Source organism: Oncorhynchus mykiss, chromosome 2, assembly GCF_057628025.1.
Source record: "Oncorhynchus mykiss isolate SJ-2025 chromosome 2, ASM5762802v1, whole genome shotgun sequence".
Lineage (NCBI taxonomy): Eukaryota > Metazoa > Chordata > Actinopteri > Salmoniformes > Salmonidae > Oncorhynchus > Oncorhynchus mykiss.
In genome coordinates, this window is record NC_143023.1 from 97283030 (window position 1) to 97296642 (window position 13613).

General features: G+C 41.3%; 1 protein-coding gene across 1 annotated transcript in view; it reads left to right on the forward strand.

The window, feature by feature from the left end:
- Positions 1 to 13613, forward strand: part of LOC110500557 (1-phosphatidylinositol 4,5-bisphosphate phosphodiesterase zeta-1) — a 42196-nt gene that overhangs the window by 16174 nt on the left and 12409 nt on the right. Inside the window, exons 6-8 of the mRNA XM_090213310.1 lie at positions 11278 to 11431; positions 12070 to 12186; positions 12785 to 12957. Of these exons, the coding sequence (XP_090069436.1) occupies positions 11278 to 11431; positions 12070 to 12186; positions 12785 to 12957 (444 nt within the window). The remainder of the gene's footprint in view (positions 1 to 11277; positions 11432 to 12069; positions 12187 to 12784; positions 12958 to 13613) is intronic.

Sequence of the window (13613 nt, forward strand, 5' to 3'; positions counted from 1 at the left end):
GTAGTAGTAGTAGTAATACTAATAGTAATAATAATAGTAATAATAATACTAATAGTCATACTAATACTAACAGTAATAATAATAGTAATAATAATACTAATAGTAATAATAATAGTACTAGTAATACTAATAATAATACTAATAGTAATAATAATAGTAATAGTAATAATAATAGTAATAGTAATAGTTATAATAATACTAGTAGTAATAATAATAGTAATAGTAATTACAATAGTAATAATAATAGTAATAATAATACTAATAGTAATAATAATAGTACTAGAAATACTAATACTAATAGTAATAGTCATAATAATACTAATTGTAATAATAATAGTAATAGTAATTATAATAGTAATAATAATAGTAATACTAATAGGAATACTAATACTAATAGTAATAGTAATACTAATAGTAATAGCAATACAAATAGTAATAATAATACAAATAGTAATAATAATACTAATAGTAATACTAATAGGAATACTAATACTAATAGTAATACTGATAGGAATACTAATACTAATAGTAATACTAATACTAAGAGTAATACTAATAGTAATACAAATACTAATATGAATACTGATACTAATAGTAATAATAATACTAATACGAATAGTAATACTAATAGTAATACTAATACTTTTAGTAATACTAATACTAATAGTAATACTAATACTAATAGTAGTAGTAGTAGTAATACTTATAGTAATAATAATAGTAATACTAATACTAATAGTAATAATAATACCAATAGTAATAATAATACTAATAGTAATAATAATAGTACTAGTAATACTAATAATAATACTAATAGTAATACTAATAGTAATAGTGATAATAATAGTAATAGTAATAATAATACTAATAGTAATAGTAATACTAATACTAATAGTAATAATAATACCAATAGTAATAATAATACTAATAGTAATAATAATAGTACTAGTAATACTAATACTAATACTAATAGTAATAGTTATAATAATACTAATAGTAATAATACTAGTAATAGTAATACTAATAGTAATAGTAATACTAATAGTAATAATAATAGTACTAGTAATACTAATACTAATAGTAATAATAATAGTTATAATAATACTAATAGTAATAATAATAGTAATAGTAATTATAATAGTAATAATAATAGTAATAGTAATAATAATAGTAATAGTAATAATACTAGTAATAGTAATAATAATAGTAATTATAATAGTAATAATAATAGTAATAATAAATTATTATTATTATTATCATTTTATTTTTTTGGGAGGGTGGATCATCTTAATATTGCGGAAAGAATGTTGCTTCCAATGTAATTGTCTGCATTATTTCCAATCCCCCATATTGTTTTGGTAAATACATATATCCATACACGCATGCATATATTTACACATATATACATACACATACCTACATTGACATACATACTTTTTTAAAGATTATACTTTTATTATTATACACCGCAAACCCTTCCACCGATCCCCCAATTGGAGTGAACTAATAAACACTTCTGCTTCTACCTTCAATCCATACACCTTATACACATTCTACAGACACAGTCTACTTTACAATAGTTCTCTCTTGTTTGTTCTTAGTCCTTCCTCTATTTCTGATCCATCCAGTTTGTATTCGTAACTGTGATATTTCACAAAAGCTCCGAACCTATATACATTCTACAGATCCCGTATGTTTTACATTGTTTATCTTGTTATTAGTCCCACCCTTCAGCTCCATTCAACCTCTCCCATCTATCTCTCAACATCATCCATTTCGGATTTCTACTTGCCATATATTTTTCCAAAGTGCTGTGATGTTTCACAAAATAATTGAACCTTCCTATTCTCATAGCTTCTACAGATTGCACATTAAAAATAAACATTTTGGCTAAAATAATTATTATATTATTGATTGATTGACTATGGCTTTTCAAATCACCCAGTATTGCTATCTGTAGTGTTAGTCATAGGCAAATGTTGCAATTCTTCAGCCATTCCTGGACCTGTGACCAAAAAGGAGCTACATATGGACAATACCAAAATAAATGATCTAATGACTCTGCCTCCTCACAGCAGAATCTGCAGAGCTGGGAAGATTGTACCCCCCATATATATAACATTCTATTAGTTGCAAGAATTTTGTATAGTAATTTATATTGAAAAATTTGAAGTTTTGAATCCGGCGCTGTTTTGCGTATCAATTCGTAAACCATGTGCCATGGAATGGGTACATCGAAAATCTTTTCCCAACTATTTTGCAGTTTACATGGCACAGCTGTCAGTGTTTCGGTCCTTACATGAAATTGGTAAATGTTTTTATTTATCACACTTTTCTTTAACCATTTATGTTCTTTAACACAGGGACGACATACAAGTTCCTTACTTGTCCCCCCTTCTACTTGCCTCTTCCATTTTTGTGGTAATGCTGCAATTAATTGGTTGTAATTTTGGGTAGAGCAGACATTTCCATATGTCTGTGTTAGCTGCATGTGTGACATAACTCCACCAGTCCTATTTATGATTGTCATTCACTAAATGTATACCTTTTTTTTTTTTTATTTCTTCGATAAATACAGTTTTTTTTAACCAATTAGTATATTTGAATTTAACCACAATATTTGTTGTTCTATTTGTTCCGTCCTTTCAGGTGGATTAAACTGAAATTGCAAGATATTTTGGAGATTATTTCCTTTTCAAACAACCGAAAGTGAGCAGGTGTAATCTGAATAAAGGGGAAAAGGCCCTTCCTGAATATAGGATGAGACATTCGTACCAATTGACTAGAGAACCAGTTTGGATTTAAGTATAACTTTTGTATGACTGATGCCTTTAGTGAGAGGTCTAATGCTTTAATATTTAATAATTTCTGCCCACCGAATTCATATTCGTTATATAAATAGGCCCTTTTAATTTTATCTGGTTTGCCGTTCCAAATTAATTTTAATATTTTTTGTTCATATAATTTAAAAAGCAGGTCACTGGGTGTAGGCAAAACCATAAGCAAATAGGTAAACTGTGATATAACTAAGGAGTTAATCAGGGTGATTTTTCCACAAATAGACAGGTATTTTCCTTTCCATGGTAGCAAGATCTTATCTATTGTTGCTAACTTTCTATAAAAATGTATTGGAGTGAGATCATTTCTTTCCTTTGGGATTTGCATACCGAGTATGTCCACATCTCCATCAGACCATTTAATTGGTAAACTACATGGTAATGTAAAATGTGCATTTTTTTAGTGATCCAACAGGTAATATGGTACATTTATCATAATTTGGTTATAATCCAGAGAGGATAGCAAAAGTATCTAGATCCTCTATGAGGCCGCGGAGAGACTCCAATTGTGGTTTTAAAAGAAAACATGAATCATCAGCGTACAATGACACCTTAGTTTTTAGTCCACGGATTTCTAATCCCTTAATATTATTGTTTGATCTAATCTTTGCAGCTAGCATTTAGATGGCAATAATAAACAGATATGCCGATAGTGGACAACCTTGTTTTACTCCTCTGGAGAGTTTAAAACTTTCTGAGATGTAGCCATTATTTATTATTTTACACCTAGGGTTACAATACATAACCTTAACCCATTTTATAAGAGATTCCCCAAAATTGAAATATTCTAGGCAATTTATATATAAACTCCAGTCGTACTTTATCAAAAGCTTTTCAAAATCAGCTATGAAAACCAGGCCTGGTGTCCCCGATATTTCATAGTGTTCTATTGTTTCCAGTACTTGTCTTATATTATCTCCAATGTATCGTCCATGTAAAAAACCTGTCTGATTAGGATGAATAATATCTGACAATACTTTTCTAATTCTATGTGCCAAGCATTTTGCTAGGATTTTTGCATCACAACACTGAAGTGTAAGAGGTCTCCAATTTTTTAAATGGACTGGATCTTTATATATACACCACTTGGGTCCTGTTTCAGTAATAATGATATCAGACCTTCTTGTTGCGTGTCTGATAATCTACCATTTATATAGGAGTGGTTAAAACAAGCCAACAATGGTCCTTTGAGTATACCAAAAAAAGTTGTGTATACTTCCACTGGTATGCCATCCAGCCCTGGAGTTTTCCCAGCCTTAAAGGCCCCAATTGCATCAAGCAGTTCCTCCTCTCTAATTTGGCCTTCACATGAGTCTTTCTGTACAGATATTAATTTTACATTATTATTAGGAAAAAAATCCATACAATTAGTTTCAGTTAGTGGAGATGGAGGAGTCTGAAATGAAAACATATTCTTAAAGTACTTTACTTCCTCCTTCAAAATATCATCCGGTGAATCATGCGTGACTCCATCATTTGTAACACGTTTTAATACATTTTGTTTGGTAGCATTTCTATATTGAAGATTGAAAAATAATTTGGTGCATTTTTCCCCATATTCCATCCAGCTCGTTTTATTATTAGAATATATTACACTGGATCTTCCTTGAATAAGTTTCTCCATTTCTTTTTATTTTTCCTCTAACTTATTCTGTGCCTCTATGGTACAGTTTTTATTGCTATCTAACTGTGCTGTTAGTCCTTCAATTTCCTTTGTTAACATGGACTCATTTGATCTAAATTGCTTTTGTTTTATAGATGAGTACTGAATTGCATGGCCTCTAAAGGCACATTTAAAAGTGTCCCACACAATAAGGGGATCTGAAGTACCTATGTTATGTCTGAAAAAGTCAGTTATAATTTCTTCTGTCCTAGTTCTAAACAATTTATCATCTACTAGGCTTTGATTCAATTTCCAATATCCTCGCCCATGTGGAAATTCTGTAAGAGTAATATATATGGCAATTATGTGATGATCCAACCGCATTCTGTCCCCTATCAATACTTTTTAAACTTTTGGTGCCAGAGAGAATGGTATAAGAAAGTAGTCAAGGCGACTAGTCTCCCATGTATATCTCACTAGGTCAGGGTATTTAAGTCTCCATATATCCACTAATTCCAATATATCCATGACATTCATGATTTCCTTAAATGCCTGAGGGTGATAGTTTGTAGTGTGAGGCCATTACAATTGTAACTGGCTATAATTATTTCACCACTTACCACTTACCATAATGAGACACAACTTTCAATTCTATTTATCAAAATATATGTTTGTAAACATACCATTAAAAAGTAACATGATGATGGAGTGAGCTGTTGGTTCCCATTCTACCATGTGTGTTGTTGACTGACTGTGTGGGGATATGAACTCAATGATTTATACATAATATTTGACCCTCCACTAGAAACACATCTCTACCTGCCCCCCCCCCCCCCACTAGAAACACATCTCTACCTGCCCCCCCATTAGAAACACATCTCTACCTGCCCCCCCCCCACTAGAAACACATCTCTACCTGCCCCCCCACTAGAAACACATCTCTACCTGCCCCCCCCCCACTAGAAACACATCTCTACCTGCCCCCCCACTAGAAACACATCTCTACCTGCCCCCCCCCACTAGAAACACATCTCTACCTGCCCCCCCCCACTAGAAACACATCTCTACCTGCCCCCCCCCACTAGAAATACATCTCTACCTGCTCCCCCCACTAGAAACACATCTCTACCTGCCCCCCCCCACTAGAAATACATCTCTACCTGCTCCCCCCACTAGAAACACATCTCTACCTGCCCCCCCCCACTAGAAACACATCTCTACCTGCCCCCCCACTAGAAACACATCTCTACCTGCCCCCCCCCACTAGAAACACATCTCTACCTGCCCCCCCCACTAGAAACACATCTCTACCTGCCCCCCCCCCCACTAGAAACACATCTCTACCTGCCCCCCCACTAGAAACACATCTCTACCTGCCCCCCACCCAGAAACACATCTCTACCTGCCCCCCCCACACCCTCCCACTAGAAATACATCTCTACCTGCCCCCCCCACTAGAAATACATCTCTACCTGCCCCCCCACTAGAAATACATCTCTACCTGCCCCCCCCACTAAAAACACATCTCTACCTGCCCCCCCACTAGAAACACATCTCTACCTGCCCCCCCACTAGAAACACATCTCTACCTGCCCCCCCACTAGAAACACATCTCTACCCGCCCCCCCCACTAGAAACACATCTCTACCTGCCCCCCCCACTAGAAACACATCTCTACCTGCCCCCCCACTAGAAACACATCTCTACCTGCCCCCCCACTAGAAACACATCTCTACCTGCCCCCCCACTAGAAACACATCTCTACCTGCCCCCCCCACTAGAAACACATCTCTACCTGCCCCCCCCCCCCCCACTAGAAACACATCTCTACCTGCCCCCCCACTAGAAATACATCTCTACCTGCCCCCCCCCCACTAGAAACACATCTCTACCTGCCCCCCCACTAGAAACACATCTCTACCTGCCCCCCCCACTAGAAACACATCTCTACCCGCCCCCCCCACTAGAAACACATCTCTACCTGCCCCCCCCACTAGAAACACATCTCTACCTGCCCCCCCACTAGAAACACATCTCTACCTGCCCCCCCCCCACTAGAAACACATCTCTACCTGCCCCCCCACTAGAAACACATCTCTACCTGCCCCCCCCCCCCACTAGAAACACATCTCTACCTGCCCCCCCCCCACTAGAAACACATCTCTACCTGCCCCCCCCCCCCACTAGAAACACATCTCTACCTGCCCCCCCCCCACTAGAAACACATCTCTACCTGCCCCCCCACTAGAAATACATCTCTACCTGCCCCCCCCCCCACTAGAAACACATCTCTACCTGCCCCCCCACTAGAAACACATCTCTACCTGCCCCCCCCCCACTAGAAATACATCTCTACCTGCCCCCCCACTAGAAATACATCTCTACCTGCCCCCCCCCCACTAGAAACACATCTCTACCTGCCCCCCCACTAGAAACACATCTCTACCTGCCCCCCCCACTAGAAACACATCTCTACCTGCCCCCCCACTAGAAACACATCTCTACCTGCCCCCCCCCACTAGAAACACATCTCTACCTGCCCCCCCACTAGAAACACATCTCTACCTGCCCCCCCCACTAGAAACACATCTCTACCTGCCCCCCCCCCCCCCACTAGAAACACATCTCTACCTGCCCCCCCACTAGAAATACATCTCTACCTGCCCCCCCCCCCCACTAGAAACACATCTCTACCTGCCCCCCCACTAGAAACACATCTCTACCTGCCCCCCCCACTAGAAACACATCTCTACCTGCCCCCCCACTAGAAACACATCTCTACCTGCCCCCCCCCCCACTAGAAACACATCTCTACCTGCCCCCCCACTCTACCTGCCCCCCCCCCACTAGAAACACATCTCTACCTGCCCCCCCCCCCCACTAGAAACACATCTCTACCTGCCCCCCCCCCACTAGAAACACATCTCTACCTGCCCCCCCACTAGAAATACATCTCTACCTGCCCCCCCCCCCACTAGAAACACATCTCTACCTGCCCCCCCACTAGAAACACATCTCTACCTGCCCCCACCCCACTAGAAATACATCTCTACCTGCCCCCCCACTAGAAATACATCTCTACCTGCCCCCCCCCCACTAGAAACACATCTCTACCTGCCCCCCCACTAGAAACACATCTCTACCTGCCCCCCCCACTAGAAACACATCTCTACCTGCCCCCCCACTAGAAACACATCTCTACCTGCCCCCCCCCACTAGAAACACATCTCTACCTGCCCCCCCACTAGAAACACATCTCTACCTGCCCCCCCCACTAGAAACACATCTCTACCTGCCCCCCCCCCCCCACTAGAAACACATCTCTACCTGCCCCCCCACTAGAAATACATCTCTACCTGCCCCCCCCCCCCACTAGAAACACATCTCTACCTGCCCCCCCACTAGAAACACATCTCTACCTGCCCCCCCCACTAGAAACACATCTCTACCTGCCCCCCCACTAGAAACACATCTCTACCTGCCCCCCCCCCCACTAGAAACACATCTCTACCTGCCCCCCCACTCTACCTGCCCCCCCCCCACTAGAAACACATCTCTACCTGCCCCCCCCCACTAGAAACACATCTCTACCCCCCCCCCCCCCCCCCCCCCCCCCCCCCCACACACTCACACACAGAAAACGGAACACATCGTGTTTGGGGGAGGCATCTTTCCGTAGAGGGGTAATAATAGTTTTGTATGCCAAATGGTTCAGACGCTACATATGACATTGTGAGAAGACAGGATAGCGCGATGCAGCGCGACACATCTCCTTTGCATAGAGTTGATCAGGCTGTTGATTGTGGCCTGTGGAATGTTGTCTACTCTTCAATGACTGTGCAAATTTCTAAAAAAAAATTGTTTGCGGTTGCTTGTGGTAGAGAATGTAATATAAAATTATCTGGTAACAGCGTTGGTGGACATTCCTGCAGTCGGCATGCCGATTGCACCTCCCCTTCAAAACTTGAGACTATGTCTATGTCATTGTGTTGTGTGACAAAACTGCACATTTTAGAGTGGCCTTTTTACGGTCCTGTGTAATGATCATGCTGTTTAATCAGCTTCTTGATATGCCACACCTGTCAGGTGGATGGATTATCTTGGCAATGGAGAAATGCTCACTAACAGGGATCTGTAGAAATGTGTAATTTTTTCTTCTTCTCAAAATAAGCTTTTGTGCGTATGGAACATTTCTGGGATCTTCTCTTTCAACTCATGAAACATGGGACCAGCACTTTACATGTTGCGTATATAATTTTTTGTTGTTCAGAATAGTTTTCCAGCGAGCCAAGCGGACAAATTGACTCTAGAGGGTCGAGGAAAGTGATTCTGCCTTCGAGGGCTTCACCTTTACCTGATGATTTTGAGTTATGTATCATCATGATGAGACCTTTAGTTTTGTTCGGGGCTGATGAAAAAGCAGCCAGTACATACAAATGGTTCCGCATTCGCTGTGCGTCCTGATGGAGCCGACGTGTTTCTCGGGGCACTGCTGTATCAATATGGTTTCTTGCTAGAATATCAAGACAGCTGGAACATTTGGTAAGGCAATTTAGTCCTTTCAAATTCCAAGAGAGAACAGCTAACGTTGCAAAATTGTTTTTCAAAAAAAGGAATGTTATATTAATGATGTCATTGTTATTATTAGCCAGCAGCGTACTACCCTGTATCCCACTGCTGGCTTGCTTCTGATGCTAAGCAGGGTTGGTCCTGGTTAGTCCCTGGATGGGAGACCAGATGCTGCTGGAAGTGGTGTTGGAGGGCCAATAGGAGGCACCCTTTTCTCTGGTCTAAAAAAAAATATCCCAATGCCCCAGGGCAGTGATTGAGGACTTTGCCCTGTGTAGGATGCCGTCTTTCAGATTGAGTGTTAAACGGGTGTCCTGACTTTCTGTGATCACTAAAGATCCCATGGCACTATTGTAAGAGTAGGGGTGTTAACCCTGTTGTCCTGACTAAATTCCCAATCTGACCATGGTCACCTAAATCATCTTCAGCTTACAATTGGCTCATTCATCCCTCCTCTCCCCTGTAACTATTACAAAGATTATTGCTATAAATGAGAATGTGTTCTCAGTCAACTTACCTGGTAAAATTTTGTGTTGATAAACCCATGAATTAAACTAAAAGCAGGACCCACAGGAAAACCATCGGTCCTTTCCCACCCAGAAACCCCTCCCAGTAAACCATCACCCACAGCCCCCCCTCTCCGGTTCCCCCCTCCCTAACCCCCAGCCCTCTCTTTCCGGTTCCCCCCTCCCTAACCCCCAGCCCTCCATCTCTGGTTCCCCCCTCCCTAACCCCCAGCCCTCCATCTCTGGTTCCCCCCTCCCTAACCCCCAGCCCTCCCTCTCCGGCTCCCCCCTCCCTAACCCCCAGCCCTCCCTTTCCGGTTCCCCCCTCCCTAACCCCCAGCCCTCCCTCTCTGGTTCCCCCCTCCCTAACCCCCCCCCCCAAAAAAAAAAAATTATAATAATAAAAATACGAATAAAAATAATAAGGAGCCATTTTCAGACCTTCATAGTTTAGTTAGTAGACTTGATGTTACGGTGGGTCAGGAAGAAAACAGAATGTTAACAGTCAAATAGACACCTGTAGCTGCAGCAGCACCTAGCTCTTAATCTATTGGCCGAATTCTTTATCAGAAACATGGTTTATGTGTTCCCACAGGTTTGTTTATTTTATTTCACCTTTATAGGCCATAGAGGCTAAATAATTACAATTTAGAAATTAAACACTGGAGTGATAGACGTGCAGAAGATGAATGTGCAAGTTGAGATAGTGGGGTGCAAAGGAGCAAAAAATAAATAACAATATGGGGATGAGGTAGTTGGGTGGGCTATTTACAGATGGGCTGTGTACAGATGCAATGATCGGTTAGCTGCTCTGACAGCTGATGCTTAAAGTTAGTGAGGGAGATATAAGACTCCAGCTTCAGGTGAATTGTGGATGGCCAGGTTATGCCATCTGCTGAAGTGAAATAGACCTGCTTGTTCTTTCTTGTCATACAATGAATGTCCCACACCTTAACATGGTGTTTACTATTTACAATCGGTAGAAAACAAGTCCATTAATTGATGGTCGGCAAAAGAAAGCCACGATAAGGCTACGCATGCCACGGGAACATTTTCTTTGTGAAACGTTTTTCTTGACTGTCTCTTTCCCGCCGAGACAGATCAGATATGTGGATTATGTCTCTGGGTTGACAGGAGCTGAAATATAAAATCCTGATTAAGAACAAAAAGCTCAGTCCTCAGAGTGAGTCAGAGACAGAGGACAGGAGGGAGAGAGACTCAGAGGACAGGAGAGAGAGAGACTCAGAGGACAGGAGAGAGAGAGACTCAGAGGACAGGAGAGAGAGAGACTCAGAGGACAGGAGAGAGAGAGACTCAGAAGACAGGAGAGAGAGAGACTCAGAAGACAGGAGGGAGAGAGACTCAGAGGGGGAAGACAGTGAGGAAGAGGATGACGATGATGATGAGGAAGAGGAGCCTAATCTCAAAACAAAGCATCATTCCAAATTGAAACGGAAGAAAGTAAGTCAGGGTTCTTAATGAGGTATGATATAAGGTATTATACACTGGTATATTGGATTAGAGGACACGGAGAAACTGTACCTGTACATCTCCCTATAAACACTAGCACTAAAGCAGGGTCAGTGAGGTTGTCCTGTCCCTAACCTTAATCCTAACCCTAGAGTTTAATTTCCACTCGCCAGCTCAACCCTAACCCTAGTCACAACCTTAATGTGTTTATTGTTCTCCCTCTCGCAATTTGTCTCTCTCTCTCTCTCTCTCTCTCGCAATCTCTCTCTCTCTCTCTCTCGCAAAGAGGAAGAAGGCAGCAGTAGTTGCTGAGTCTCTATCTAACCTGGTGGTCTACACCAAGTCAGTGAAGTTCCACAGCTTCAGCCATGCCAGAGAACACCAGCAGTACTATGAGAATACCTCTCTGGGGGAGAAGAAGGCACACAAGCTGGTCAAGACCTCAGGTTTTGTACCTTGGAAGACTTACCAAATTAGTGTTTCAAACTGCACATGGGAGGGGGGGGGGGGGGGGGGCACATTTGCAAGTATCTAGCAATGTATCAAGTGTTGAACACAGGCAGCAGTAAAAACAGGAGTTTGAGTGTCTCATATTCATACTGTGAAAAGGGAAAAAAAGACAGTTGAGAATTGGAATGAAACGAGTCCATTGAGATTTGAATGAAAAGAGACTGTTGAGATTCGAATTCAAAGCACAATCAGTAAACAGGTCATTGTGCTACGGAGATAGAGTGGAGAGGAATGACGCAGTGACAGATGAGTTGTGATGGATTTCACTCAACAGCCATTATCAGCCTCTTGCTATAATGGCTCCTTGAAGTGGCATTTTTTTTAAAGCACAAAGTCTATGTATAATGCTGCAAGGACACCCTGTCCCTGAACGAGTAATACCAATTTAATCAGGATAAGCATTTGTACGATGGACTGCTATATGAACTAAAATGTTACTTCTAGTAACTTCTAGTCATGTGATGCTAATGAAGTTACCATGTACTTTCCTAGTCTCCTCGTGTCATTTTAGTTCATATAGCAGTCCATCGTATCCAGAGAAATGTACAAAAAACCACATGTTCTCATCACTCAGCTCCAGATTTCATCCAGCACAACATGGTGTTCATCACCAGGATCTACCCAGCAGCCTCTAGAACCCTGTCCTCCAACTACAACCCTCAGGGGTTCTGGAATGTGGGCTCACAGATGGGTAGGTGGACAGAAAAAGTTTTGAATGAGCTCCACGTTCACACCAAAACTTCCTGGAATGTAAATTAGAACGTGATGGTCTTTGGACCCCCTTGGTGCGATCATTCTTTCTTGCCGTGTTTAAATGTGAAAGCATTGAGTCAATACGATATTCAATTCATTCATTATGAAAAATAAACTTGACGTTACATTTGAAAATAGTCACAAAAAAAACCTTTGCGAAAATAAAATGTATTTATGTCACACAGACATTCACTTTGTATTCCTTTCATGACGACTTTGTTTCTTTGGTAAGACTGAGATTGATGACAACATCATTTTAATTGCTTGAAGGCAGAAGGAGATGAATCACCTTTGTCATTCTATTTGACATGAAAACAAAACACAACTTTTCAATAAACAAATCAAACTATATTCAAAGACCCCTGGCTATGCTTGGTAATGTTGAACTGTAAGGAAATACATTGAATGTTTAGATTTGTGTCTTGTAGTCCAATCCCGGTCTAATCTAGGATGACGGAGGGCTGGAGAATGTAATCTGTCTGGTCTTGTCTGTGCCCGTGTGGACTACAATTGTGTCATCTGCACTCTCTTTACAGTGGCTCTGAACTTCCAGTCGTTGGGCCTGCCCATGGACCTGAACAACGGGCGTTTCCAGGACAACGGTGGCTGTGGTTACGTCCTCAAACCCCTCTTCCTCAGAACCAATCAATGGGGCTTTAATCCAAACAGTTACCGTCACAACCTGAAGCCAGCACACCTACTGCTGAAGGTACTAGAACTGTGTGATGCAAGGATGTGTGTGTGTGAGTTGGGAGGGGTGGAATGTGGGGGGAGGGGAGGAATGTGGGGGGAGGGGAGGGAGTGTGGTGTGGGAGGGGGTGTCCATCCTATCTGGAACATTTATATCTACCTTTACCTCTAACTTACTGCTTCTCAACCTCTAATTTACTGCTTCTCTACCTCTAACTTACTGCTTCTCTACTTACTGCTTCTCTAACTTACTGCTTCTCAACCTCTAATTTACTGCTTCTCTACCTCTAACTTACTGCTTCTCTACTTACTGCTTCTCTAACTTACTGCGTCTCTACCTCTAACTTACTGCTTCTCTACCTCTAACTTACTGCGTCTCTACCTCTAACTTACTGCGTCTCTACCTCTAATTTACTGCGTCTCTACCTCTAATTTACTGCGTCTCTACCTCTAATTTACTGCGTCTCTACCTCTAACCTACTGCGTCTCTACCTCTAACTTACTGCGTCTCTACCTCTAACTTACTGCTTCTCTACCTCTAACCTACTGCGTCTCTACCTCTAACTTACTGCCTCTCTACCTCTAACCCACTGCCTCTCTACCTCTAACCTACTGCGTCTCTACCTCTAACTTACTGCTTCTCTACCTCTAACTTACTGCGTCTCAACCTCTAAC